This window comes from Drosophila takahashii, chromosome 2L, assembly GCF_030179915.1.
Source record: "Drosophila takahashii strain IR98-3 E-12201 chromosome 2L, DtakHiC1v2, whole genome shotgun sequence".
Classification (NCBI taxonomy): Eukaryota; Metazoa; Arthropoda; class Insecta; order Diptera; family Drosophilidae; genus Drosophila; species Drosophila takahashii.
Genome location: NC_091678.1, coordinates 363409 through 391169, shown reverse-complemented (window position 1 = coordinate 391169; position 27761 = coordinate 363409). Strand labels below are relative to the sequence as shown.

The window sequence follows — 27761 nt, the reverse complement described above, 5'->3', positions numbered from 1 at the left end:
GGCTCTAATTTATTGTAATCACTCTTCTCTCTCTCCAGAAGCTACCGCTGGATCCCTGGCTGTGCCAGCCCTACATACGCGCCTCGCCCGAGTCCCACCGCCAGAAGATCGCCGAGAAGGTGCGCGAGGCCGAGGATCCCAACAGGGCCAAGCGGCAGTACTTCGACAATGCCGGCAACGAGATCTCTCGCAAGCGGATGAAAAAGCTGCGGCGGCGCCAGCGAAGACCAAACAAGACAGAGGCACATGTTCAGAATCGGCACGAGCGGCGGCTGGAATACTGCTCGGAGTGCTCCAATCCCCAGGGATCCAAGTGCGAGTTCCGGCTGTGCCGCGTCTGCTGCAAGGACAGGTGCTACAACAACGACCGCGACTGTCCCGGCCACGGCATCCTGATCAAGTCGCGCCGGGCCAAGGCCAAGCGGTTCGAGGAGCCCATCGCAGAGGATGATGTGTCCAAAAAAACAGACAACGACCCAACGATAGCTTCTATCGGTGCACAGGATCCGCTTTGACGTTGACTTGACTGGGAGCCTTAGAAGAAACTACTGCTATTGTTTGTGTTCCTACGATCGATAATAAATGTAGATTTTTGTTTTAATCACAAAACGTTTAGATTGGAATTGGAAACCTATGATCATTTAATTTATTTTATGTAAATAAATTTAATTTGTGCTTTTATTTTCTATATGAACCAGCTTTTCTAATTCTAACAGATTGGAATTGAAAACCTATGATCATTTGTGCTTTTTTTTCTATATGAACTATGATTTTTTGTCAAGCTTGGCCTTCTTCTCCAACTTTTCTAATTCTAACAGCTCGATGCGAAGCTTCCCCTCTCGAACTTCCTGGTTCAGCTTTATCCTCTTCTCCTCCATCACCATCTCGTGCATTTCCTTCAATTGCATCGTCTTTGTCCTGACAAACTCCTGTTGCAGCAGGATGAGATTGAGCTTCTGCTGCTCTACGATTCCCCCGGGGGCTTCTTTTCCCCTCTCGGGCATCATTTTCTCAGACCACCCAGAACTGGAGGCTGGGGGTTCTTCTTCTGCCAGAGTGTCCTCCAGGAATGTGCTCGCATCGCCAACCTGAAGGGATAATAAATGGCCTTAGATACGATTTAAAAGAAAATTTAGCTTTAAGATACTTGCATCGTTTGTATCATCTTCGCTGCCTTCGCGAATGAAATCAATAAGTAATTCTGTTTTTATATTACCTGTAATAAAATTGGGTTAAGGAATTAGCGGTTCAAGCGTAATTTATATAAATAAACAAGAGGGAACGTTATAGTCGGATGCCCCGACTATCAGATACCCGTTACTCAGGTAAAGGGAGTGCGAGGGAGATGGAGATAGAGATAGAAAACGTTGATCACGCATAACTTTTTAACGAATGGTCCGATTTGAAAAATTTCTTCTACATTTCGATAGGTATTGATAAACACAATAAAACTGCATTTTTACTTTTCCAAAATATTAAAATTTTTAAAATCGTATATAAGCGATGGTGGGCGTTAGAGGGGGCGTGGCACCATTTTGAAACAAACTTGCGCTGCGTAGGAATTCCTAGAATCTGCATGCAAAATGCCAATCTTCTAGCTTCTATAGTTTCCGAGATCTCAGCGTTCATACGGACAGACGGACAGACAGACAGACGGACAGACGGACAGACGGACATGGCTAGATCGACTCGGCTAGTGATCCTGATCAAGAATATATATACTTTATGGGGTCGGAAACGCTTCCTTCTACCTGTTACATACTTTTGCACGAATACAATATACCCTTTTACTCTACGAGTAACGGGTATAATGATAGCTTATTTTAGTTGCAAATTTTAAATCTTAAAAATGTCATATTGGGATTTCCTAATCACAGTTGGAGTGGCTTAGTTTTTAACAAAAATGGGTTGAGAAATAATACCGACTTCATAATAGATTTCTAACTAATATTTTTTAGTATAGGCAATTTAAAAAACTTAAAAATATTTTTTTAAGATTACTCAACTTTGTACTGTTCTAAGATTTATCTTGCTATTTTCAGGATAGATCATAGCATGATAGCTTATTTTAGATGCAAATCACAGTTGGAGTGTCTTAGTTCTTAACAAAGTTGGGTTGAGAAATAAGAGCGACTTAATAATATATTTCTAACTAATTTAAAAATCTTTTAAATATCTTTTTGAGATTACTTAACATTGTAGTCTTTTAAGATTTATTTTGCTATTTTCAGGATAGATCATAGCATAATAGCATATTGTAGATTCAAATTTTAAATTTTTAAAATTTTATATTGGGATTCCCTTGGAGTGTCGTGGTTCCTCACAAAGTTGGGTTGAGAAATAAGAGCCACTATTTTTTTGAGTTTACTTAACTTTGTAGTCTTTTAAGATTTATTACCTTAATCACAGTAAAATTTAAAATAATGATTTATCCCTTTGTAATTTTTTTTTGGAAATTTCTGCTATTTTCAGGATAGATCTGTTGGTCAATACGTACTGGTGTCTATTTTCATGGGGCTCTCCTCCATTGGCTGTTGTGCCTTTGGGGTTTCGATCATTGGCTTTTCCGCTGTAGTCTTTTCAGCTACTGGCTTTTCCGCCTGCGTTTTTTCCGGTTCCCCATGCAGCATGGAGACTATCAACTCGGTCACGGCTCCTTTTGTGGGCTCCTTAATGTTCCTCTTTCTCAAATCCGCCTTGCACTGGCGCTTCAGGGTGCAGAATTTTTCCCTCAGTACTTTGTAGTGCCGACGACTGCCTGTCCTCAAATATAACCGCTCCTCTATATCCATCCACGTCCTCTGCTTTCGCGACCAAGTCTCTGCATCTGATTTCGGGTCCTGGAGCACCGCCTTCTCCTCCGCCACGAGCTCCAGCAGGACCATCTCCTCCTCCGCCGTGTAGTTCTTCCCCCGGTATTTCCGATGCTTAGTTTCCTCCATCTATGCTGTTATCCTTGTGGCCAACAGGGAAAAGGATTCCATACAATCCAAGTTTCCTTTTTGTTTTTCAAATCAGCTGGTTGGTCAGTGTGACCTTCAAACTGTCTCCTGCGTACTGTGCTAGTCACACTTGAGGTTTTCAAAATATCCTTAGTCCTTAAATAGTTTTCATGGTTTTTTATATCCCAAATATTCAGTTAAGATCAGGATCAAAAAATTATCCAAATTTTTAAGGTCGTGAGTCTTCGATGCAACAGCTGTTCTTCCAAATATCGATAACAAACGCCGCAAAAATCGCCATCTCTACCATTTCCACGCTTTTGGGGCTCCCGCAAAATCAAAACAAACCCCAAAATGGAGCAAACAAAGCCTTTTTATGACTTTAGCGTACCCTTTAACAAGGACGACTCGGTGATGAGAGCCCTGCTCAACGAGCTGGTGGAATGTGAGTAAGGTTTCAAAGGTGTATTTCCCTATATTACAAAAGAAAACTTTACAGGTGGCTACAAAACCATTGCCATTGATCAGAGTTTCGACCACAGCAAAAAGGAGGCCGGCAAACGGGGATCCGAGATGTTTCCCGAACCCCACAAAATCGAGCATCTGCGCAAGGAGTTCCAGGATAAGCTGCGAATCCTGCAGAGAATTACCATACTCTATGTGGACGTCAATGTGGCGCATGCGATGGTAGGCATTTCGGGATTATCCATTATATCTAGATAAAAGATACATTTCACATTCTATAAACCAGAGTGTTTCCCTGAATCTGCGAAAATTCAATCTGATTGCTGGCCAGCCCAAAACAGATGCCGCCTTGACTGTAAGTTTGCTAGAAAAGCAATTAGTTTTTCAAGTCTAAATCAGTCTAATAAATGTACTTGCAGCACTGCTGCACCGCCTTCAATGGAGACCTGATAACCTTTGATCCTGTGGCCGGATCCCGGCTTCTGGTCAATCGGAAGGCCTACCAGGTGGCTGTGCGGCGGGGCATGTTCTTCGAGATCAAATACGCCCCGGCCATAGTCGATTCGAATAACAGGAAGGACATGATTAAAATTGCCCAGAACTATTGCACCAAAGGAAAGTCCAAGAATATCATTTTTAGCAGTGGAGCAGCCCACCAATTTCAATTAAGAGGTCCCTACGACGTGGCCAATCTGTGAGTTATCATCGTTATACATATAATCTACAAGTTAATTTATTGCACTTTTTTAGGGCCTTCATTTTCGGCTTATCGGAGGAGCAGGGCAAAAATGCTGTGGATCGGCACTGTCGACAGCTCTTTCTGAAGGCTGAGTCGCGTCGTCTGGGCAAAACCATCATGTTCGTAAAAGGCAATGGACCCATTGTATTCTCGGATAGCTCGGAGGACGACGAAGAAGATGATGAGATGAACGACCTACAAACGGATACCGGAGTAGATGATGAATCTGAAGTTAAGGATGAGAATAAGCAAGCCAATAAACGACTGAAAGTGGCGTAGCATAAATTAAATGCTTGAATTTTAATTTAAGGTAAATTCAAATTCAATTCTTACGTTGCGATGTTTAACGTAACGCAATAGGTTTGAGTCCTGTCTAAACGTTACAAGTCATGGTTTGGGTCCAGATAATTTTGATTTATCCGATATTTTTATTGCTTTCTTCAGGACGGGTAATTAACATATATAACTGCTATAGTCTAGTTTTTATAAGAAAACCGACAATTTAAGTTCCCAGCCCGTAATTATTTTATCTTATTATAACCACCTTCGTTTGTTTACGTTTTTGCGTTAGTGATGTGCCTCTGCTAGTTATTACGGGCCGCATCGATTGTTGCAGAAACCATCGATATTTTCTGGCTGCACCGATAGTTTCAAATAAACATCGATTTTCGGGCCAGCTCTAGCGTACAACAACAAAACAAAATGGAGGTCTTTGATGTGTGTGTCGCGTTGTCTTGAAATTTGCTGCTAGAATTTTGCGTTAAACGGTAACTAAAAGTGCAAATTAATTGAGAAAAGTTGCGGAAAAACGCTTTCCAGGTTGCCGGCAACCGGAAAAGCAACGAATCCGAGCGGAATTGAGCGTATTTTAAGCGAAAATTGCATTTGAAAAGCGCTCGGAACCAAGACACTTGAAAAGAAAAAAATGTGCAAAGAAGAAGAGAGCGGAGAGGCGAGCAGGAGAGAGCGAAAAGAGCAAGGAAGACAAGCGACGAGACGAAAAGAAAAACGGCAAAGAAATGTATTTCGCGAGACGACGATGAAAAGCTGAAAAGCAGCCAATTTCCAATGTCCAATTTCAATTGTTTTTTCCTCGGCAGTTCCAAGTGCATTTCTCTACGTGCCTGTGTGCGTGAGGCCAGTGTGTGTGTATGCGCGATTAATTAATGGCGAGATTGGCGAAGAACATCGAAAATCAAATGCAAAAGTGTGAGCGGCGACCGTCTAATACAATTAAAAATGGACCTCAACTCTGTGTGTGTGTGTGTGCGATGCTCGTTTGTGTTTTCGCCTTCATCATGAAGTTTGTTTGATTGTAATCATCACGCTGATTATTGCCTGGCTCTTCTGATTTCTTTTCTCCTGCTTCTGCTCGCCATTTTCTTTACCCCCGCTTTTGACTCCCAAAAAGTATATTTTGTGTGTTGTTTCAACTTGGCTCATTTTTTCTTCGCGTATCGCGCGTAGCATACATTTTGTGTATGTATTGGTGCTGCTGCAGTGTTGCCAACATTATTCGGGAGATGCAGCGCCGCACATTTTGCACCTGTGCAGGAGACAATCTGCGTTATCCCCCCGCCCCCTGCTACTCATACCCCACCCCCGCAATTTATCCATCTGCCATAATGGCTACTGCTACAGTTGCTCTGCCGACGTCGCAGTCGACGTTCTCGCTGCTCTCTTCACAGTTTGTTATTATTGCGATGGGAGAAATCGAAGTGCATGTACTAAATTAAATTGCCATGTTTAATTCGAATGATGGCTGAAGATCATTGCAAATATTACTATGAACCTGCTTTAAAGTTGAATTTAAAGGCCAATTAAAAATTTTTTAGCGCTTTTTCTTTTGAAAAATGTTTGCGAAATCCCAAATTAAATTTTTATAGAAAAAAGTTAGAAAGCTTTCTAGGTTAACAATTTTGTATAAATCTAAAAAATCCTTTTTTTGTGGCTGGACCTACCTAACTAGGCTGCACTGTAGCTTGCTCGCCCCATCAATATTTCGATATTGATGGCCTGAAGTAGCACTCACATAGATACAGTGCACATTGCAACGGTATCCCCATTACGGCTCTTCCTCTTGCTCCTCTTTGATTGCTTTTTGCTCTGCTTCGGCCGCTGTGTCAACTCATCTGTCTGCCTCCCTCTGCCCCACTCCACTCGGTTCGCACTCACTCGCACGCACACACTCGCAGTCGCCAGTGCTTGGACACACGTTTTTCTAGCCGGGCCACTCCGTCTCCCCTCCCACTCCCACTCCCTCCTTTCTCCTTCTCCCTCTCCTGCTCTCGCACACACAGCGCTACGACGCGCAATTGATGAGAGAGCGTAAAATTCATGCGCTTGTCGCCGCTCTCGACGCGTCGCGTCGTCTGTTGTGCGTCTCTTCTTCTTCCACTCGGCGGCTGTAACAATTTTTTCTTTTTTTCCACTCCATCTGCGGCCTTTTTCCTTTTTCACTTGTGCAATTACCAAGACGCACAGATTTTCCCCTGACTTCCAGCAATATCTATCGATTTCTTTGTTTCTTTTCGGCTGTAAAAAAACTTCGTTTAATTGTAATTACCGTGCCTTAGTGTGAGTGAGTGAGCGAGAGAGAGGTGCGGGCCGCGAGAAGAAGAAGCAACAGCCTCGCAATTGCAATTGCAATCGTTGCGCTTTTGTAGTTTTCGCCATTGCTTCTTCTTCTTGCAGCGGCAATTGTGCTACAATTATTATTTCGCATGTGTATCTACACTTGAATTAGCATTGTTGTTGTGTTGTGGTTCGTTCTTGGTGCCCTTTCATTCGTCGTCATCTGTCATTCCGCTGCGCTTAACTATCGATAACTTGCGTCCGAAATGATTGCGTGACCAGAAACCAAACCGAAAAACATAAAAACAAAAGAAACGGGGGGAAAATGCTAGAGAGAGCGAGAAACGTGAACTTAAACCGTACAAATGAACTGTAAATTGTGAGAACCTGCGATAATAAACAAGATAAAGTCAAATGGATTAGCAGCACAAAAAATGAAAAACGGTGAGTAATACTATTTGCAAGTCGCTTTTAATTATAAGTACTCTGCGCCGGGCGGAATCGTGAAATTGCGGGCGATTTACAACAATGGCCAGGCAGAAAATGCTTTTTAGAAATAATTATGTATCTTTAACCGAAAACAGATACACACGTACACTCAGCGAGACACGCAGACACAGACACACAACCGAATTGAGCGAAAAAGTCGCAAACACACAAACACAAACGCCAACGAAATAATTTCAATCAACTCTTTTCGGTGAAGAAGAAGAAAAAGCAGCGAAAAAACGTCACACGCCTGTTTTCTCCCTCTTCGCCGCGCCGCGCCACTCCTGCCATCTCCTGCCCTCCCCCACTCGTTAATATGCGAATAAAGCTAAAGTAAAGTAAAGTTGAGGCGAGTGGGCAGTTCCGCTCATTGCTTACAGTTGTTCTTGCTTTCGTTGGGGCTGCGGCGAAAAAATTTAAGTAATAAAAAGAAAGAAAAAATAACTTACGTGACGTGCAAATGAGAAGAACAACAACAGGGGGCAGAAAACTGAGTGGAGCTACAGTGAAGCTTCTTTATTGTGAAACCTGATTTTTTTTTAATTCGTTCCAAGTATAAAATTATTTTACAAACAGAATATTTACGATAGAATTCGTTTAGAAGAGGTTTCCCTGAAACTATAATAGTTAAAAGATTAAAGTTGTTTCCGTGTAAGCCATGACTTGCTATCGAGGTTCCACTGTGTCCAATCAAAAAGAGCGACTAGCGCAAGAAGAAGAGTTGATGACGGGCGAGAGAACCGAACGATGGATGGAAAATCGGGCAGCGACAGCGACAGAGACCATATAATATCATCCATCCCAAAAAACCGAATCAAAACCGACCAAACAACACCAGGCAGCCAGCAACAACAACAGCAAGGCAAACATATGAACGACGACGACCCCAACTCACAAACACACCCAGGCCAGGAGACCCACACAAATGAAGATACAGATACACATGTACAAACAAAAGGCACCACGATATGCGAATGCGAATAAAATAGCAGCAACAACTATGCGGCGAATTTGCACGAATCATGCGAATCTCCAACTCACAAACACACACACATGCATAATACGTGTTTTGTACTTGTCGCCGTAATGTTGTCGCCGTCGCCGCCACTCGCCGCCTTTTCTTTTCTTCGCTTTGCTTTGTTTCGCGGATTTTCTCTTACCTCGCAATCTCTCACTTCTGATGACCACCCAACAACAACTGCAAAACTCAACTTCTTTGCCCGTCTCAAATATTCCATATCTCAGATACTTTTTTCTTCAAAGTTTTCAAAATGTTAAAAGTGCTTTAAACGACATTATTATGTTATTAAAGGGTTGTAATTCATTACTCATATGATTTAAAGGTAGCTTTATTAGAACATTCCGACATTTACTAAAACTTTCTAGAACGTATTTATTTACATCTCAACTTTTCCATTGACTGCAAAGTTGCAATCTTTTTTATTTTCATCTGATATTTTTTTTAGCCTTTATTAATTTATTTTCTGTCGTCTTCCCTGCTTCTCCTCGGGTATTCGCACTTTTTGTTTTGACTGGCTCATCGCCGCCTCCGCTGCCCACTCTCTTTCTATACGAAACAGTCGCTCTGTCGCTTTGTCCCTCAGTCGCTTTTCCTTCCGTCCGTCTTGCATGCTTTCCGCAGTCGGCTGCGACGCTGGCAGCGCTGCCGCCAAAGGCCGGCACACGCCCCCTCTTCACCGCCCACCCCCTCCCCTTCGGTGGCGCAGCACGTGATATACTCGGTTTGCTTTTGGTTTGCTCTTTAGCGCACGCTATGCTTTGCTTTCGTCTTTTTTGTTGTTTTTTTTTTCACTTTGTATGGGCAACATTTTTGCTCGTTTCACTTGTTGGGCTGTTTTTTTTTCCTCTCGTTTGGCTGTGTCGTGTGTTTTCGCCGCTCGCTCGTTTTCAGCCGGCACGCCGCTCTTGGGAGAGGAGAGCCGCTCTCTTTGGGGTCTCTCTCCCTCTCCCTCTCTGAGTTTTATTGTTGCCGGATTGACAATGGGCACCTCTATATCCATTCGATCTGGTTTAGGTCCAGGTGCAAATTTTATACAACAGTTTAACTCGATAATCGGGTCAGGACTTGTGTCCTGCATCTGTGTGTGTTCTCGACTTCCTTCGGACGCCTTGTTTTCGTACAATTTTGGTAATTCTAGCGGGAAACATGGCGTCAGTTTTGTCGCAGGCATAAAACTAGGATATTCCTGTTCCCCGTTTTCCGGCCTCTGACACTTTGGCAATACTATTCGCAACGTCATTGTGCCTCGTTGCACACGTCACCTCATCCACCGATTAGGCTTAATAGATATCGCAAGAGTCTGTTCTCACGGAACTAGATTTTGATCAGGTAGGTGGTGTAGTTTATTTAATTAAATACAATTATATGAATTATATAAAAGGCTGTTTTCTAAATAAACGATAGGCGTGCTAAAAACTTGGACAAACACACATGTCGAGATACAAGAAACAATCTAATTTTTGTATCTTTTTGTTTGAACTGGGAAATATTTATTCGGCATTCATGCCGGTTTAAGATTATTGTTTCAAGAGCTCTAAGAGATTATTTGCTTTATACTTTTGTCCATTTTATATTCATTAAGAAGCTTATCACCAAAATATTATTATGACGCGCGTGAGGGAAGTTGTGCAATATTTTTGTAGATTTTTTTTAGAAACATCTTTTAATTCTACATATTAGTATTGGACTGGATGCTTTTTAATCGAAACGCAGATAAAAAATATTTAATTTTTCAACAATTTCAATTGCAATAAGCAATTTTTTATGTGCATTAAGAGTAACCTAATAATTAACCACTTTTAAATGTGTAACAATTTCCATCTTTAAAGTCAATTTCCATATTTCACTGTTTGGTTATCGGGAATGTTGTTTGCTTGTGTGCGTTTTGTGCAGTGTTGATGGCAGCTAGAGGAATTCCCGGTCGTCGATGTGGCCACTATCGCACTCCACTCATCTCTAATGCCAATTGGGCCTGCCATAAATGTACCGTTACACATTCAAAAGGCTGCGACGTGTTTGTAATTTTTGCCCAGCGAACTTTGGTGGGTTGTTGCTGTTGCTGTTGTGTGTCTCTCAGGCGTTTGGAGAGTGAGTTTCGGCTGATGGCTCTCAGCAGAGCTCTTTGGCTTTTCCGAAAACTGTGTGTGGCTTTCTGCTCTTGTGCTTCTTCTTCCTTTGCTACAGCTGCCGCTGTTACTTTACCTATTTTATTACCATTTTTATGTACGTACATCCCGGGTGTGTGTGTTTGTGAGTGCGCGTTTTGCTGCTGCGCCCATCTGTCTCTGCTCTGCTTATGCTTCTGCCACCGCCACCTTCTTCTACTCCTCCCCCTCCCCCTCCTTTCTGCCCCAGCCGCTCTTTGCCTCTTTTTGGACCGCGCTGAGTGACGGACTTGGCTGCCGGTGTGTGTTGAATGTGGCTTTTCTTACACAAACCAACTGTACTTTTTAGTTACTGTTAGCGCGGACCCAGCCACTTGACTTGATTGTTATTAAAGCCAGATTCATTCGTACGAATATGTATATGCATCATCCCATCACGACGTGTATATGCGGAGTTCTCAGAGTGTTTCCATTATGTGACGACACTTTGCAAACACCTCTGTGATTAGCACTGCAAAAAATAAAATCATTTTAAATTATTGGTATAATTACCTAGAATGTTCCTGGGTTCTATCGGAAGAGGGACCGCCGAAATCTTTTTGGAACATAAACTCCCATTTCACATTTCCAAAACTTATATTAAAACAACTTTATTGCCATACTTAACAAGCTGGATGATTCATATAAAAATGTGTATTTTCGCGATAAGAGACCAACCATTTCAGAAATTTAATTCTTGGAAACTAAAATAATAATATTATAATAATATAGTATAGTATAGCCTTTACTTTAATTTTTTGCCAAGTGAAGTCCAACAAAATACTATTAGCTTTTACTATATTATCTTTTTTTAAACATAGTATAAGTAAGCTATTTTCACTCTCAGAAAGTATATAAATATGACTATTAAAATGTTTCTTATCGGCTACAGCTTAAAATGGCTTTCGCAAATATTTTTTTTCTGTGCTCGCTGACCCCAGCCGCACTGCCCCCTTTTAGCCATTGTGGGTCAGATATTCGTTACATTTGAAGAGTTTGAGATAAAAGAGCTCACAAAGTTGGCCCTAAATGCGAAGCAAGAGCACAAAACGACTGTCAAAAATTGTGAGCTAACTAAAAACATTTGCCCAAGACGGAAGGTGAATGAACCCTTTTCTCGTTTGTGTTGTGTTTGATTATTGTTGTTGCTCTTGCAAAATGTTTAATCGTAAGCTTGGAGAGTTATTCATTCAGGTTTATTGTATCCCATTGGTATAGCTATGTGAAAAATATTAGTAGAGAGCCTAATAGATGTAATAAAGCTAATTTAAAGATTAATTACGAATATGTAGGTTTGTTAAATTAAGATAAAATTAATTTTAAAAAAGGTTTATTTTTTCTTCAAAAATGCTCTGTTATCAACAGTTTTTTTAGTTTCTTTCTTTGTCATACTTAGAGCACAGAATACTATCCGCATTTTTCATATTTTTAAATTATAGAAACGTTGTTTACACATTTTTACAAGGAAAGCTATCGACGGGTAGCACTTTTTTAACGGTGAGAAAACTGTGACTTGAGTGAACTCTTTTGAGAGCGATTTTCATGGCTCATAAAACGATGGAGCATGGGAACGGAGAAGAAGCAGAAAAGCTAAAGCTAATCCATTCTGCCATTGCCATTCTGATGGTGGTGGTGCTTTGCTGTTCTTCTGTGGGTTTGTTGCTTTTTTCGGATTGTTCGAATTGTTGGTGGTGTCGTCGTCGTCGGGTCACAAAAATGTGGCTCGCGTCTTTGTCGTTGGACACACTGAAATTTGCTTGTCTATTATCACCTTTAATCGATTTTTCGCTTATTTAAAACAAACGTACAGTTGTGCGCAGAGCACAAAGCGACATAGACATAGACGTAGACATGGACATAAAAACACAGAAAGCGACGGAGAGAGGCAATAAGTAAAGTATAATTTCACAATTTTTCAGATGTCTGCTTTGCTTACCCAAACACACAACCGAACAAAAATAAAAACAAAAACACCAAGCCACTACTACAGACATATGCATATTACTATTGCTTTTAGTTTATTGTTTTTGCAATTACTCTGCCTGATTTGTTTGTGTAATAGCCACGCCAAAAAATGAGAAGAAGCGGGCAAGAAGTAAAAACTAAAGCGAAAGAAGGAAAAAATGCGACATACACACACTCACAGTCGCACTCACCTAACCGCCGCTCACTGATACTGATAGATATCCATCCGCCAGATATACAAAAGCAAAGTCTCGCCGCTCACCATTACCATTCGCATTCCCATTTACCAGTATGTGTACATACCGCTCGCCTAATAATAATGGCAAGAGCTGAAACTAAATAAATAAATAGCTGAAATTGCAAAAGCGAAATGTAATTGATTACGGCAAAGTCAAAGCAACCGGGGGACAACAACAACAAATGTGCACTGTGGAAAAATGTAGAGCCCATTTTACCCATTTAAAAATTTTTAAAGGTTATTAAGTTACAATGACTATTTATTCAGTATTTATTAACTTATTCTCTTCATTATAATCAATTAAATACTTTAATTTAATTTACTTCAACTTTATAGTGTTTGGATACATTTTTGCAAGATAGACAGATAGATAGATCAGATACTTTACTAAAAATTTGTTGAGTTTTGTTCAATAATCTTTAATTTATAAAAAATATAACTAGATTTTTTATTTGAAAACTCCATATTGCTTTTTCTCGGTGTAGAGGCTACGACGACGACTGGCTAAATGATTGTCCAATGAGCGCGAACAACTCACGGCAAACCCACAAAGGGGGTGGTGGAGGAGGTGGTTGGGGCGTGGGTAGGTGGGTGGCCGAAGGGGTGGAGCGGTGCTAAGCTCGCCGCTTAGCCCATGTCAGCCACTCCACATAAGTTTCGCTGATGATGTGCCATATAGTGTAAGTGTGTGCGCGAGTGGGTGAGTGTGTGAGTGGTTGACTGACTGCGCTATAGATCGACCCCTTACCCCCTCCCACTTTCCCCCACCCCACCTTTTGGCACACGTATTTATAACAGTACACTGAGCACCGAATTTCGGCTGTCTGTCTGGTGACTGTGTGTGTGTGTAAAGTGCATATCTCTATGTACTCTCTGTAGTTTTGTCTCTATATCTCTCCACTTTCCATTTGCACACACATAAAACAGACACCACACCTTGCCACCCCACTTTTCCCCCGTCCCATTTGCATATCTTTGGGCTCTCGCAGCTTCCAACAACAATAACAAGCGACCAACCAGTCAGTCAACCCACCCGCATTTTTTTTCTTCGCTCTCTGCGGATTTTCCACTGCTACTTTAGATTTTCGGCTATAAGCAGCCGCAGAGACAATGCGAAAAATCGATAGAGTTGCCATTGTTTTTCTCTCTGTTGCCGCAGAAGATTTTAACCCAAGATTCACACCTACACACTACCCACTTTCCCTCAAAACAAACCAAAACCAAAGAAACCTCAGTTTTATCTAACCCCCTTTGCAGCAGAAGTGAAACATTAATTTAGTTTGCACTTTTATTGCCTTTCAACCTTTTTTTTTCCCCCCGAGTTTTAACCAAATGTTACTTTTACAATCTGACAATATTGCTTAACATTTTGGGGGGTGAAACTGTACGTTATATGTGCCATTCTATGAAATTCATAAGCGTATAGCTTTTCCCCTTAAAAGTTAATGCAAAAGCAACAGAAAGTGTGATTAATTGTAAGAATAATTCAAATATATTTGTAGATTATGTATTTTAAAATTTTATTTTGGCTAATTACCACTTTTTTTTTCTCTTTACAGGTCCCCTGTTAAACAAATCTCAAATGCAAACTCTCGCTTAAAATACGCTCAAACCGAAAAATAATGCACTACTCTCCGCCCATAAATTACCGTTTTACGTGAAACCTTTTATACGAATTTGATCGATAGCTCGATACTAACCCATTACCAACTCGAAATCTCTCCGAAATATTTCTTACAGCTGTGAGCGAATGTGTTTCACTGCGAATATGTCAAAGGTCGGCCATGAAGTGCGCGAAACACGAGACACAAATGACTTTTTCCATATAAAAGCAACAACAAGACGTTAAATTGCACACCAGTTGTAATTAAGTTTAGTAGTTAGAACCCGCAACAACCAACCAATATATAATCGTAATCGATAAGGCGAAGGTGGAAAGAGAGACCAGAGACACCAGATCCCCGGGGAAAGGATATCAGCAGCACCCCTGAGAAGTGGAACTTCTCCGCAACCGTCTGGTTCTCAGTTCTCGGTCCTCCGTGACCTTTTAGGCTTTCGACATTTTGACAACGGCCACGCGCAGAAAGCAGCATCAAAATTAAGCCAATAGACGACCAAACCTAAAACGCAGCGGCGTCGCGTCCTTCGACGCGTAACGGACATTTCTGTGTGCGCTGCGTTTAAAAAATCTGATGGATGGAAATGCACAAAATATGTTTCACGGAAATCATCAAGGGTGAGTTTTTGTGTTTAGGATTGTCACCCCAAGTGTCGGAAAATGAGCCATCAAGGGTGAAGAATGTCTCTTGTTGTGGGGAGTGGAAAACAAAGATTTGTTTCTCAATTTCAACTAATTAAAATGTATTTTAAATAATCATTTAATGGGGTAGTTTTGTAATATCTACTTCTGTAGTCAAACTAAAGGGAGATGGATATATAACATTTTGATTGCTCATAACTTTTTAATGAATGGTCCGATTTCAAAAATGTCTTCTACATTTGGATAGGTATACATATACACAATACAATTGCATTTATACTTCTCGGAAATCTTTAAAGGTTTGGGCGCCAGACAATACTCTTCAAAAATTCCTTATTATATCCTAATCATCCGCTTTTTTTGACCCCACAGAGATCCCTATTACCGTTACGATGCGGCAGCCGCCGCAGCAGCCGCCGCCGCGGCCAATCCTCGGGCAATGGGACCGCCCGGCGGCTATCCGCCGCGCCACCGCCCCCCGCATCCGCTCCAGCAACAGCCCCAATACCCATCGTACCAGCCAACGGCGGAGAATCTCTACGGGCTGGGGGCCGCCGATCACCAGGCGGCCATGGGCGTGGGCCTCGGCGTTGGAGTAGGCGCCGGAATGGGTGATCTGAGCGGCTGGGGAGCGGCGCCCTCGGTGCCGGGCCAGGCGGCAGCGTATCCCGGAGCGGGACTGGGGGCCTACGGTCATCCGCAGGCAGCTCCGCCAGCGCAGCAGCAGCGCCAGAGCAACGCCAGCGCCTACCGCCAACACATGCCCGCCTACGGACAGCAGGAGCAGCAGAAACTGGCGACCTACGGCGCGCAGCAGAGCATGATGGCGGGCTACGGATCGCTGGCGCCCCAGCAGCAGCAACAGCAGCAACCGCCCACGCCGCAGCAGCAGCAGGTGGTGCAGCAACAGGCACAGCAGGTGCAACAGCAGGCGCAGCAGGTGCAACAGCAGCAGCAGCAGCAGAGTCAGCAGCAGGCTCGACTGCCGCAGCACTATCCACAGGCTCCCGGCCAGCATCCGTTGTATCCCGGGGTGGGAGCACCCACTGTCCAGGCGGGACAACCTCCCACGCCCCAAGCCTACGCCCACAGTCCGTACGGCAGTCCCATGCAGCACCAGCCGAGCAGAGGAGCGCCCCAGCACGTGGGCTACGGGCACACGGGACTGGATCAGGCCTCGGCCTACGGGCAACACGTGCCGGGAGCAGCGCCACCGGGCCACCACTTGACCGCGCAGCAGCAGCAGGCTGCGCAGCAACTGGGCGCCCACCAGCAGCAGCAGCTCCAGTCGCAGCAGCAACAGCAGGCGCAGCAGCAGCAGCAGCCGCACGTCTCGCTGATGCAGCAGCAACAGTTGCCGGGCGCAGGTCTGCCGCCGCCACACATGGGAATGCCGCCTAGCTATGGGAGCCACCACCAGCAGCAGCAACAACAGCAGCAGCAGCAGCAACAGGCCCAGCAGCAACAGCAGCAGGCAGCACCGCCTTACATGTCCAGCAGCAAGCATCAACAGGCGGCCGCCCAGCTGAACTCTTCGCCCCAGTACCGCGCTCCGTTCCCTCAGCTCTCGCCACAAATGTCGCCACGTCCGCCGACCATGTCGCCGCATCCACAGATGTCCCCGCGACCAGTGGGCGTGTCACCGGCGAAGCCACCGCCTCCCCAACAGCAGCAGCAGCAGGCGCAGGCCCAGCAGCCCCAACAGGTGGTGAACAATCAGCCCAGCCAGCACAGCATACAGGGCATGGTGGGTCTCCCCTCGCCGCGTCCCCAGCCGCCGACCAGCGGAGCGGGGGGAGCGGGAGCCAAGGTTCCGGCGCCAGTTGCGGCGCCCGTGAACACTCTACAGGCCCTCGAACAAATGGTGATGCCGTCGCAGGCCCTCGGACTGCCGCCCATGGATTACCCGTCGGCCTACAGAAGTTCCGTCGGTCCCAGGATGCCGGCATCGCCGCAGCAACAGCAGCAGCAACACCATCAGCAGTGGGGCGCTGCCCATGGAGCACAGCACTTGGCGGCCCTGCAGCAGCAGCAGGCCCAACAGGTGCAGGTGCAACAGCAGGCGCAACAGCAAGTGCAGCAGGCACCGCCGCAGCAGCAGCAGGCGGCCATGTTGCAGCAGCAACATCACCAGCAACAACTGAGCATGTACGGCCAGACGATGGGGCAGCAGCAGCCCCAAACTCCGCAGCAACAGGTTGTGCCACCAGTCGCGGCACAGCAACCGCCAGTAGTCCCAGCCAGTTCCCAGCAGCAGCAGCAGCAACAACAGCAGCAGCAGCAGCAGCAGCAACACCAGCAGCAGTCACTCAACGATCAGTTGCAGCACTCGATCAACGATATCGTTGGGGGCGGTAACAGCAGTGGGGCAGGAGCAGGAAGCACCCAGAGCCAACAGCAGCCCCAACTGGCGGCCATGTCCTCACCGTTGCATCAGCAAAGTCTGCCCAGCATGCACCATTTAATACAGCCAACCATGGAGACGCCACAGCCGACGCAGCAGCAGCAACAGCAGCAAACGCCACAGCAGCAGCAGCAACCGCAGCAGCAGTCGCCGCACCACCAGCAAATGCAACATCAGTCGCCTATACACCAGCAGCAGCAGCAACAGTCGCCGCACCACCAGCAACATCTACCCAGCTACAATCAGTCGCAGCAGCAGCAATTCGATCCTTTTGCCAACATCCTAGGAGACAATCAGCCACCTGCGCCCCAACAGACAATGTCGCCTGCTCATGTCAGTTCGCCGATACCGGCGCAAATGCAGCAGCAGCAGCAGCAACATCAGCAACAGCCAGCCCAGCAAGTACCGCAGACCCAACAGCAGCAACAACAGGTGCAACAGCCGCAGCAGCAAACGCAGCAGCCTTCGACACCCTCGCATCACCTGAGCAGCATTCTCAACGAAACGGCCAACTCGAATGATTCCTCCACTTTGGCAGTGGCTGCCAATGACAGCAACAACAGCAGCAGCAACAGCAGCACCAACAGCATCGTCAACAACCAGCCGACGTCGGTGCACGACAGCAACTCGCAGAGCAGCATCAACAGCAGCAGCAACAACCAGCAACAGTTGCTCATGGACAACACGAATTCGCACGGAGGCAATTCGGAGTCTGCCCAGCATGTTGGCGTGGATGTTGGTCTCTTCGACAACAACTCCATGTCGTCCACATCCGCAGCAGTGGCTGCCGTGGCCTCGAATGCAGCTTCTGCAGCAGCAGCACTGCTGGACAGCAATTCGCAGTCGTCGAATGCCGAGTTTGAGAAGAACCAGAGCGAGGGCGAGGGAATCGGTGTCCCTGCCAATGAAACCGAGTTGCCGCAAGACGAGAGCAGTGTTTCCAAAACCCAGGACGTAAGCCTAAGCACTGAATTGCCGGCAGTCCAGGAGGATGTGCAAGATAAACCCGCCGAGGAGATGGAACAAACTCAGCTGAGTCAATCTCTAGGCGATTTGTTGGAGGAACCCAAGATCGTAGAGGAACTGGGAGAGGATAAATCTCAATCTGCCACTGGAGGAGTGCCGCCTGTGGATCCTACAACCCTAGTGGGACAACCGCCGCAGCAACAGGTGCCTCCCATGGGAATGCCCCTGCATCCAATGGCCCCCGGATACGATGGTCAGGCTCAGGGTCATCCAATGATGCCTCCGTATGGTGGAGCACCCGGCATGTATCCACCGTATCCGATGCTGCATCAGCAGGAGATTGCCGCACTGCAGCAGCAGATCCAGGAAATGTACTGCCTGCCTCCGGGACACGAGCTCCAGCACCAGGACAAGTTGATGCGAATGCAGGAGCGATTGAATCTCCTCACCCAACACGAGGTAAACGATCAGTGTGCCGGCGGACCGCAGTGCCTGCTCTTCCAGAACGTGCCGCCAATGTACGGACCCCCGGGAAATCCTCTGCTGAACCAGCAAATGGTGGAGAGCCCCCAGGTGTCCAGCACCACGGGAAGGGGACGGGGAAAGGGAGCCAACAAGCCAAGGAAACCGCGCGCCAAGAAGGGCGAAAAGGGTCAGGCTGGTCAGCAGCAGGATCTGATGGATATCAGCGGCAATGTGGTGACTGCTGGAGCAGCCAGCGGTGTTCCGAGTATCCCAACGACACAGCTGCCCGTCTCCGAGGACTGCGTGACTCAGGGAGCGGGCGATACCAGCGTGGTGGGCATGCTGGAGTACAGCGAAGGCATGGGCGATCTCTCGCAGGATGTGCACTCGGCCAACGAACTGGACACCTCCACCGATGGCAGCGGCAAGAAGAAGAAGCCACGCAAACCCAGGACGCCCAAGGATCCGAATAAAACCCCGCGCGACAGGACTCCGAAGGCCAAGAAGCCCAAGGATCCCAGCGATCCCAACTCCACTGAGACACCGGCAGCGGGTAAGAAACGAGCCAGTGTCGCGAAGCGCAGGAAACAGTACGGCGAGGAGGGAGCCGAGCAGACGGGAGAGGGCAGCGAAGTGGAGGACAACAAGCCGTTGGTGCCCAAAGCGGGATCAGCCGACGGGGAAGCGGAGACCACTTCGGGAGGAACTGGCGTGGACGGAGAGTCTCCGGACTACGATGACATACCCGTTTCGAAGATTCCACGGGGCGCCAATGAAGAGGACAAGGACGCCGAGGCCGGCGATGAAACGGTTGACTCTGTTCCAGATTCGGCTGGAGATCCAGCCTCCACTCCGAGCAGAAGAGATCGCAAACGATCCACTGCCAGGAGTCGCCGCAATGCAAATTCCGAGGAGGGAGGCAGTGCGCGCAAGAACCGAGGATCCCTCTCCGCCAAGGCACTCAAAAAGCGCAGGAATAGGGGACGCATTGTGCCCGAATCCGATGGCGAAGACGACACATTGGACAGAACTCCGCCGCCATCACCTCCGCCGGACTCTGAACTGGATTCCAACAAGCGAAGATCCTCGAGGAATACGCAGAGAAAGAAGTACATCGACGATGTAATGCTGAGGTTCTCCGATGACGAAAACTCCTTGTTGGTGGCGTCTCCTGTGAAGAAGGATAAGAAATCCTCTGCCAATGCGGGTAATTCCAATGCAGGCAGTGATGTGGAGAAGGCGGAACCGCAATCCGGTGCCGAAGGAGAGGCTGGCCAGGAGGCGGGTGGCGAGGAGAAGTCGAACCTGCCAGTGGATGAAAACAGCCAACTGGAAGCCAGTTCGAGTACTTCAGCAGCGGCGGCAGAAAAGGCGGAAAAGGAGCGCCAAATCTCCAGCGATGCCGCAAACGCAGCCATGTCCTCTAAGCCCAATTACGTGTACATAAACACTGGCGATGAGGACAGCATGGTTGTGCAATTGGTCCTGGCCATGCGGATGGGAAAACGTGAACTCATCCCTGAAAAGCCCAAGGAAAAAGCTACTGAACCAGCTACTGAAAAGAAGGAAGAGAAATCGGAATCTGAAGAAGCTTCAGCGGAAAAGGTTGATGGCGAGGAGAAACCCAAAATTGAGGGTGCAGATGGTGAATCCAAGGAAGAATCAGCCGATCCAGAGGGTGAGAAGTCCGAAACCTCCAAAATGGAAGTGGAGGGCAAGGAGGAGGAGGATACTAAGAAATCTGACGAGGACAACAAGGATGAGGACAAAATGGACGTTGATGATGAAGCTGAAAAGTCAGATAAATCAGATAAAAGTAAACCAGAGGAGGAGGAGCAATCAGAAACAGTAAAGACTGAGGAGAAGGCCGAAACCACTGAGGAAGACAAATCTTCTGGCGTAGAAACGGCGGATGAAGCCAAGGAAACGGAGAAAATGGATGTAGACGAGAAGGAAGAAGCCAAGTCGCCTAAACCCAAAGAAGAATCTGATGAAAAGTCAACTGACGAAGCCAAACCCGAAGAGGCTACTGCAGAAAAAGATAAGGAAACTTCAGAGAAGAAAGACGAAAAGGAGCCAGGCAAAGAGGCAGAAGAGGAACAACCAGAAAAGAAGGAAACTGGTGACGAAAGCGAAGCTGACAAGGAAAACAAACCCGAGCCCGTCTTTATCGATGTGGAGGAGTACTTTGTCAAGTATCGCAACTTCAGCTACCTCCATTGCGAGTGGAGAACCGAGGAAGAGCTCCTAAAGGGAGATCGTCGGGTGGCTGCCAAGATTCGCCGCTTCCAGCAGAAGCAATCGCAGCAATTGAATATTTTCGAGAACATCGAGGACGACCACTTCAATCAGGACTTTACCGAAGTGGACCGAGTGCTGGACATGTCCGTTCACACGGATGAAACCAGTGGTGAGACCACCAAGCACTACCTGGTCAAGTGGAAGTCCCTGCCCTACGAGGACTGCACTTGGGAGCTGGAGGAGGATGTGGATAACGACAAGATCGAGCAGTATCTGCGCTTCAATAAAGTTCCTCTAAGGTGCGAATGGAAAGCCAAGAAACGTCCGCATCCGGAATTGTGGAAGAAACTGGAGAAGACTCCCATCTACAAGGGAGGAAACAGCCTGAGACCTTATCAACTGGAGGGTCTCAATTGGTTGAAGTTCTCCTGGTACAACACGCACAACTGCATCCTGGCCGATGAGATGGGTTTGGGAAAAACCATCCAGAGCCTGACCTTTGTGCACTCTGTCTATGAGTACGGAATCCGAGGGCCCTTCTTGGTCATTGCTCCGCTCTCAACGATTCCCAATTGGCAGCGAGAATTCGAGGGCTGGACGGATATGAACGTGGTGGTTTATCACGGTTCCGTGACCAGCAAACAAATGATCCAAGACTATGAGTACTACTATAAGACAGACAGTGGCAAGGTGTTGAAGGAGCCCATCAAGTTCAACGTTTTGATCACCACTTTTGAGATGATTGTCACGGATTACATGGACTTGAAGGCCTTCAACTGGCGTCTTTGTGTAATTGATGAGGCTCATCGTCTCAAGAATAGGAATTGCAAGCTCCTCGAGGGTCTGCGTCAGCTTAACTTGGAACACAGGGTCCTGCTGTCCGGAACTCCCCTGCAAAACAACATCAGCGAGCTGTTTTCGCTGCTCAATTTCCTGGAACCCTCGCAGTTCTCCTCGCAAGAGGAGTTCATGTCCGAGTTCGGAAGTCTTCGCACCGAGGAAGAGGTGAATAAGCTGCAAGCCCTGCTTAAGCCAATGATGCTGCGTCGTCTAAAGGACGATGTGGAGAAGAGCTTGGCGCCCAAGGAGGAAACCATTATCGAGGTGGAGCTCACCAACATACAAAAGAAGTACTATCGCGGTATACTGGAACAGAACTTTAGTTTCCTGAAGAAGGGAACCACATCGGCTAATATTCCCAACCTGATGAACACCATGATGGAGTTGAGAAAGTGCTGCATTCACCCGTATCTGCTGAACGGAGCAGAGGAACAAATCCAGTATGATTTCAAGTCCCAGCACGGCGAGGATCCCGAGTCATATTACAAGAATCTGATTCTTTCCGCCGGTAAAATGGTTTTGATTGATAAGTTGCTACCCAAACTGAAAGCCAATGGACATCGAGTGCTGATATTCAGTCAGATGGTGCGATGTCTGGATATCCTAGAGGACTATCTGGTGTACAGAAAGTATCCCTTTGAGCGAATTGATGGACGCATTCGAGGCAATCTCCGTCAGGAGGCCATCGATCGTTATTCCAAGCCAGGATCCGACCGATTTGTATTCCTGCTCTGCACCAAAGCAGGAGGGTTGGGCATTAACTTAACAGCTGCCGATACGGTCATTATCTACGATTCGGATTGGAATCCACAGAACGATTTGCAGGCCCAGGCCCGATGCCATCGTATTGGCCAAAGGAAGATGGTGAAGATCTACCGATTGCTCTGCAGGAATACCTACGAGCGCGAAATGTTCGACAAGGCTTCGATGAAACTTGGACTAGACAAGGCTGTCCTGCAGTCGATGAACACCCAGGGCTCCAAGGATGGCAATAACAAGCAGCTGTCCAAGAAGGAGATCGAAGATCTTCTAAAGAAGGGCGCCTATGGCGCTGTCATGGATGACGACAATGCTGGCGACAAGTTCTGCGAGGAGGACATCGATTCGATCCTCAAGCGCCGCACTCAAGTCATCACCATGGAGTCAGAGAAGGGCTCCACCTTCTCGAAGGCTTCGTTCGCTGCCTCTGGCAACCGATCGGATATCACCATAGATGACCCCGATTTCTGGACAAAGTGGGCCAAGAAGGTTGACATTGATCCCGATGCTTGTGAACGAGATGAAACGGAGGATTTGGTCTTGTCCGAGCCCAGGAGACGCACTCAAATCAAACGCTATGGCCACGAGGATGTGATGGAGATCAATTCCGAGGAATCTTCTAATGAGAACAGCGATGAGGAGGGAGGAATAGGTGAGTGTGAACCACTGGTAATTTTTATGAATGCTTATGAATCATTTATACCATCCAGGACTCCGTTCCCGTCGCCGCAAGGAGAAACGCGATCGTAATCGTGAAAAGAAGGGCCACGATGAGTACATTCCACGCGAGCGGGATGCCCTGGCCGCTTTGGGATTGGAGGAGATTCAATATGGCAACTGGGCCAAGTCCGAGTGCTTCAAGGTGGAGAAGGGACTGCTTTCCTTTGGGTAAGTATTCGATAGGTTACCCCACATAGTGTGACTAGACTATAATATGCTTTATTTTTGGCATGTAACCAGCAACCAATGCTAAAATTTAATTCTCTTCGAGTCGATTTCGCCGGCGAATGGCATTGTTGAGCTTCATATTGAGGATGTATATCTTGCGGTTAAGCATCTTCTCCTCTTTCTCGAGCACGTGGGCCTCCTCCTTCCGCTCTATGTACTCGCTGACACTCGGGGCCTCGTAGTCCTGAAGCTGGGCCCTCAACTCATCCAGAGTCACGTAGTCTTTGGTGTTATGTTGTTGAACGGCGGCCACCTCCTTTTCCAGCTTCTGAATGGCTCGCGTGATTTCCTCCGTTTTGTTTAGCACGGTTCGCATCTCCGTCTCCAAGTTCATCATGGCCTGCTTCTCCTCTGTCATGGCCAAGGACGTCTTGCCGGTGACTCCTTTGAGTCCCGCCATGTGGATATTTTTCTCCTCCAACTGATTGACCAGCTCGGTTCTCTTTATAATCAGCTTCTCAAAATCCACTGCCGTCAAGATACCACTAAGATCAGATTTTGTTATCAAATCCGCACGGTGCTGCTGGCATGTTTCTTGCAGAGATACTATGGTTAGTTTCATAGTGCCCAGTAGAGCGCGTGCGTTCTTAAACCAATTTGTGGTAAACTTGCGAAGCTTGCGTTCAATCTGCCTCTCGGTGGCGGACTCCAAAAAGGCCACATCGTTCTCATCCCGCAGAAAGTGAAGCATAAAGTTGTTCTCCGTCTCAATGGTCTCCTCACTTCGGAAGCGCAGCTCCTCTATCTTGGCCCTAAGCTGTTTCACCTCGGTCATGGCTGCAAAATAGTTTGGAAATGAGTTTCAACTGGAAACAGGCCAACAGGCCATCCAACTCACCATTCCTTTCGATATCTGCGACCCGCTTTTCCACCTCAGCTGCTCTTTTCTCCGCCATTTCAGCCTTGGCCTTGAAATTCAGCTTGTATTCCACTCCGCGTCGCTTTTCCGGAGCGCCGCCCATGCCACTTACGGAGACCAGCTGGTTCACGGACATTGGAATGGAGCGCTTGGAGCTCGAGTGCCGGCTACTCACGCCATGACTTCCCTGCGCAGATCCCCTTTTCGTTTGCAACTTTCTGAGAATCGAAGTGCGCCGCTGCCTTAGTCCCAACAGAAGCTTTGGATCGTTCTTCTCGAGAAACTCGACCATGATATGGTTCTCCAACCTGAGAGTGGCCACATCATTATGCACTTGCTCGATGGTTCGCAGCATATCCAGGGCATCCAAACTGGCCAATCGCAACTGACGCTCCTCCTCAGTGAAGTTGCGAAAGTCCTCCAGATAATACTTGTAAATGATGGCCACGACATCCAAGTCCTGCGGCGCCACATATTCGAATATGTGCAGTTTGCTTGCATGTGATTTCACCGATCGCCTGCTCTGCGTATCGGTTTTCATGCTATGTTCCGACATTATGCTCGTCATGATTGCAGAAATCTAAAGGAATAAGGTTTAATAATGCAACAGAAAAAGTATTTGGTTGGTTTTTGGCTTTGTTGAATTTTTAAGAATATTTCCTTGCTTGTGTGAAAAAATGTTTGACCAGTTTTGTTATGATAATTGGAAAATGAATGATGACTAGGGTGGTCGGAATTGTTGCTAACAAATCTATTTGTCTTTCCTTTGCAGTTGGGGCCGTTGGTCGGAACTTTTGGAGCTGGGACAATTCAAACGAGGTTGGCGCGATATAGACGTCGAGGACTGTGCTCGCATCATCGTAAGTAAAACAACCAACTTTCAGATTAAAGATTATTCAAATTACATTAATGATGACCAACCATGCTAATATTGAGGAAACTTTAGGTTTTCGCTGAGTAAAAACTAACTTCTCAACCTGCTGAAATACAAAAATAACATAAGTGATATCCAATATTATTTAAAGCTTGCATTAACACAAATGTTTTCTATACTCCCCGCAGCTTCTTTACTGCCTGCAGGTCTACAAGGGCGACGAGAAGATCAAAACGTTCATCTGGGACCTAATTACGCCGACGGAGGATGGAGAGGTGCAGAAGATCAGCAGGGATCATAGTGGCCTACACAACTTGGTGCCACGAGGTAGGAATGCCAAAGGTATGGTAAAAGATACATTCACGCACACTCCAACTGCTGCACGGACGTAGAGAGTTATCAAAAAATAAAGCCAACAAATTATATAAGAGAAGCGAGCTGACAACACCAACCAAGTTTTTGTACAAAATTCTTTCACGCTCTGTCTATGGGACTGTGGACTTCCTACCTATAATTCTAAATGTGGTTTTCGACTTTTCCGTATCCGTTAATGTCAGACATGTATTGGCCTCCGATCTTTCCGTGTTACCACTGCTCTACCTTTGCTTCCTTCTTAATAACTCACCTCAAATCAAATCTCTCGACAAAGACGTTGAACCGGACCTGGACAGAAACTTATATTGACCTATGAACTCGACACGACGAAGAAAAGTGTGTGTATGTTTTGTTGCCATGCAATTGTATGCCTTTTACTATATCAACTATTTTATTTTGATGTACATAATAAATAACCTAGTACTTATAAAATAGCTTATATTCGCAAATATATTGTAAGTTATCGGTGAAGCTTTTAATACTAATTCATTTGTTTTGCTTGTATTGTGATATAACATTTAAGTGATTTTTAATAACTGTATTAAAAAGTCAATTTATATAACTTTCTATTAAATGATAACTAAATTATCGAATATATAAAAAATACAAGCTTATCGCCCCTTTAAGTTTTGTAATTAACATGTAAAAATTATAAAATGTATATATTAAGAAACCAAAAATATTTGAAAAGATCAGCTATTCCGAATTTAATATTAATATTAATTTGCATTTTACATTTGCAATACAACGATGAGTTGTCTTTCGGATCAAAGTTTAATCCGAGGGATGCTCAGAGGAAAGAAAACATACTAATATTTTAAAAACGCTTTTGGCTTGCAGGTCGAAACGGTGGCAAGTCCAACAAGGAAACCACTCCTGCCCCCGGCACCGCGTCCGGTAGTAATAGTGGCAACACGACTCCCGCCCACAAATCCAGTGCCCTGGATGGATCCGACAAGGATGGCGGTGGAATCAGTGCCAGTGCTGTGGCCGCGGCGGTCACCAGTATCCACGATCCGAATCACTGGAGCAAGAAGGAGAAGTACGACGCGGATGCGTACTTGGAGGGGGCCTACAAAAAGCATTTGGGCAGACACGCCAATAAGTGAGTCGTGTGGAATCGAACTCGTTATAAGCTATTCCCAAAATTGGAGACCGACTTTTACTAATACGAAATTTCTTCGCTCTCTTTTCTTTATCATTTGCATTTTGTTTACCTTGCTTAAATATTCACAGGGTTCTGCTGCGCGTGAGGATGCTCTATTATATACAACACGAGGTCATTGGCGAGTTCGTTCAGCAGATTAAGGACAATACGCCCATCAGGTAGGCGCGGCACTCTGAGTCGCCTGCTAAAGACTTGGCATTCATTAATCATTTTGTTTGTTTGTTGTTGTTGTTGATTGATTGATTGACTGACTGATTGCCAAAGAGTGATGATTATTTTTTATTTAATTTTACATTTTATTATAGATATTTTAATACTTTAATTACTAATGCCAATTTGTGATCCGTTTTTTTAAAGAATTGTAAACTGTTTTTAATAGAACTGTGGGTCGGCCGATTAATCAGCTGGCCCATTAAAGTTCAGGTGGAATGCAACCGTCTTTTATCCGCTCTCTATCTTTTTACCGTAACTCTCTATGTACGTTCGATCGCTTGTCCATTATGTTAACACTTGTACATCTTCACACGACACTGCTCATTTCTAACCACAACTTTCATACTCTATATTTTGCCAACTAATCCTCGGCATATCAACTCTACTTCTATCGCTGTGTTTTGTGTTTTCGATTCGTTTAACCAACCTTTAAAAATACTTGATTGACTTCATTGCGAATATCTATACGTATATTATATAACCACCAAAAACTGCAGCAGTACGAAAGCCAAGCAGCAGCTGGCACTAAATCTGAATCTGAATCTGGAAAGGTAATATCCCCATGAGTTCCCCAACCTCCGATATATATCGATCGCCATCGCTCGTCGCCCTCGCTCGCACGCACGCTAATACTCTCGCATTTAAGAAGAAAGCAGGCGAATAGGGAAACCCACGCTACTCAATATCCTTATATTCTTCACACGTGCAATCGTCCTCATGATACAAGAAAAAAATCAACCGAAATTATACATGCAATTCCATAATTTTATTTTTTTTTTTTGAACGAATTCCAAATTCCAAAAAAGACGATG

The 27761-nt window shown here is 45.8% G+C and overlaps 5 protein-coding genes and 1 non-coding gene across 16 annotated transcripts in view; 4 read left to right on the top strand and 2 right to left on the bottom strand.

Annotated features, from left to right (window-relative positions):
• The window catches only part of Dus1 (Dihydrouridine synthase 1), a 29792-nt gene extending 29183 nt beyond the window's left edge, over positions 1-609 (top strand). Inside the window, exon 5 of the mRNA XM_070218922.1 lies at positions 39-609. Within this exon, the coding sequence (XP_070075023.1) occupies positions 39-515 (477 nt within the window). The 3' untranslated portion in view covers positions 516-609. The remainder of the gene's footprint in view (positions 1-38) is intronic.
• Positions 610-630: 21 nt separating this feature from the next.
• LOC108062100 (uncharacterized) lies at positions 631-3152 on the bottom strand. The gene is made up of 3 exons (XM_017148640.3): positions 2498-3152; positions 1152-1216; positions 631-1088 (listed from the first exon to the last, which is right to left on the bottom strand). The coding sequence occupies exons 1-3, from the start codon at positions 2940-2942 to the stop codon at positions 765-767; spliced, it is 834 nt and encodes a 277-aa protein (XP_017004129.2). The 5' UTR covers positions 2943-3152; the 3' UTR covers positions 631-764.
• Positions 3153-3235: 83 nt separating this feature from the next.
• Rpp30 (ribonuclease P protein subunit Rpp30) lies at positions 3236-4440 on the top strand. The gene is made up of 5 exons (XM_017148629.3): positions 3236-3387; positions 3442-3629; positions 3694-3762; positions 3827-4101; positions 4158-4440. Exons 1-5 carry the CDS (start codon positions 3297-3299, stop codon positions 4423-4425), a joined length of 891 nt encoding a protein of 296 aa, XP_017004118.2. The 5' UTR covers positions 3236-3296; the 3' UTR covers positions 4426-4440.
• A 382-nt stretch (positions 4441-4822) lies between these two features.
• The window catches only part of kis (chromodomain helicase DNA binding protein kismet), a 43786-nt gene continuing 20847 nt past the window's right edge, over positions 4823-27761 (top strand). For 6 of the 11 annotated variants that reach the window (XM_070213550.1, XM_070213634.1, XM_070213608.1 and 3 more), the window contains exons 1-8: positions 4823-4913; positions 14318-14813; positions 15210-23164; positions 23223-23400; positions 25092-25179; positions 25382-25535; positions 26409-26673; positions 26805-26894. In XM_070213550.1, the coding sequence (XP_070069651.1) occupies positions 14770-14813; positions 15210-23164; positions 23223-23400; positions 25092-25179; positions 25382-25535; positions 26409-26673; positions 26805-26894 (8774 nt within the window). In that variant the 5' untranslated portion in view covers positions 4823-4913; positions 14318-14769. The remainder of the gene's footprint in view (positions 4914-14317; positions 14814-15209; positions 23165-23222; positions 23401-25091; positions 25180-25381; positions 25536-26408; positions 26674-26804; positions 26895-27761) is intronic. The other 5 variants (XM_070213694.1, XM_070213729.1, XM_070213668.1 and 2 more) reach the window with 1 other exon arrangement.
• On the bottom strand, positions 23432-25025 carry LOC108062085 (cilia- and flagella-associated protein 263). The gene is made up of 2 exons (XM_017148616.3): positions 24299-25025; positions 23432-24237 (listed from the first exon to the last, which is right to left on the bottom strand). Exons 1-2 carry the CDS (start codon positions 24885-24887, stop codon positions 23489-23491), a joined length of 1338 nt encoding a protein of 445 aa, XP_017004105.3. The 5' UTR covers positions 24888-25025; the 3' UTR covers positions 23432-23488.
• LOC123003285 (small nucleolar RNA U6-53/MBII-28) lies at positions 25224-25308 on the top strand. Its single transcript, XR_006412517.1, has one exon. It is a non-coding gene; the product is annotated as a small nucleolar RNA U6-53/MBII-28 (small nucleolar RNA).

What these genes read in the sequence shown, in the direction of transcription:
- LOC108062100 (XM_017148640.3), bottom strand. Translation starts at nt 2,942, where the DNA reads ATGGAGGAAACTAAGCATCGGAAATACCGGGGGAAGAACTACACGGCG. An exon ending in CCCCATGAAAATAGACACCA is followed by an intron (nt 1,217 to 2,497) that starts GTACGTATTGAC and finishes ATTTTATTACAG; the next exon opens with GTAATATAAAAACAGAATTA. An exon ending in GCGAAGATGATACAAACGAT is followed by an intron (nt 1,089 to 1,151) that starts GCAAGTATCTTA and finishes TTATCCCTTCAG; the next exon opens with GTTGGCGATGCGAGCACATT.
- Rpp30 (XM_017148629.3), top strand. Translation starts at nt 3,297, where the DNA reads ATGGAGCAAACAAAGCCTTTTTATGACTTTAGCGTACCCTTTAACAAG. An exon ending in TCAATGTGGCGCATGCGATG is followed by an intron (nt 3,630 to 3,693) that starts GTAGGCATTTCG and finishes TCTATAAACCAG; the next exon opens with AGTGTTTCCCTGAATCTGCG. An exon ending in CCCTACGACGTGGCCAATCT is followed by an intron (nt 4,102 to 4,157) that starts GTGAGTTATCAT and finishes GCACTTTTTTAG; the next exon opens with GGCCTTCATTTTCGGCTTAT.
- LOC108062085 (XM_017148616.3), bottom strand. Translation starts at nt 24,887, where the DNA reads ATGACGAGCATAATGTCGGAACATAGCATGAAAACCGATACGCAGAGC. An exon ending in CGCAGATATCGAAAGGAATG is followed by an intron (nt 24,238 to 24,298) that starts GTGAGTTGGATG and finishes ACTATTTTGCAG; the next exon opens with CCATGACCGAGGTGAAACAG.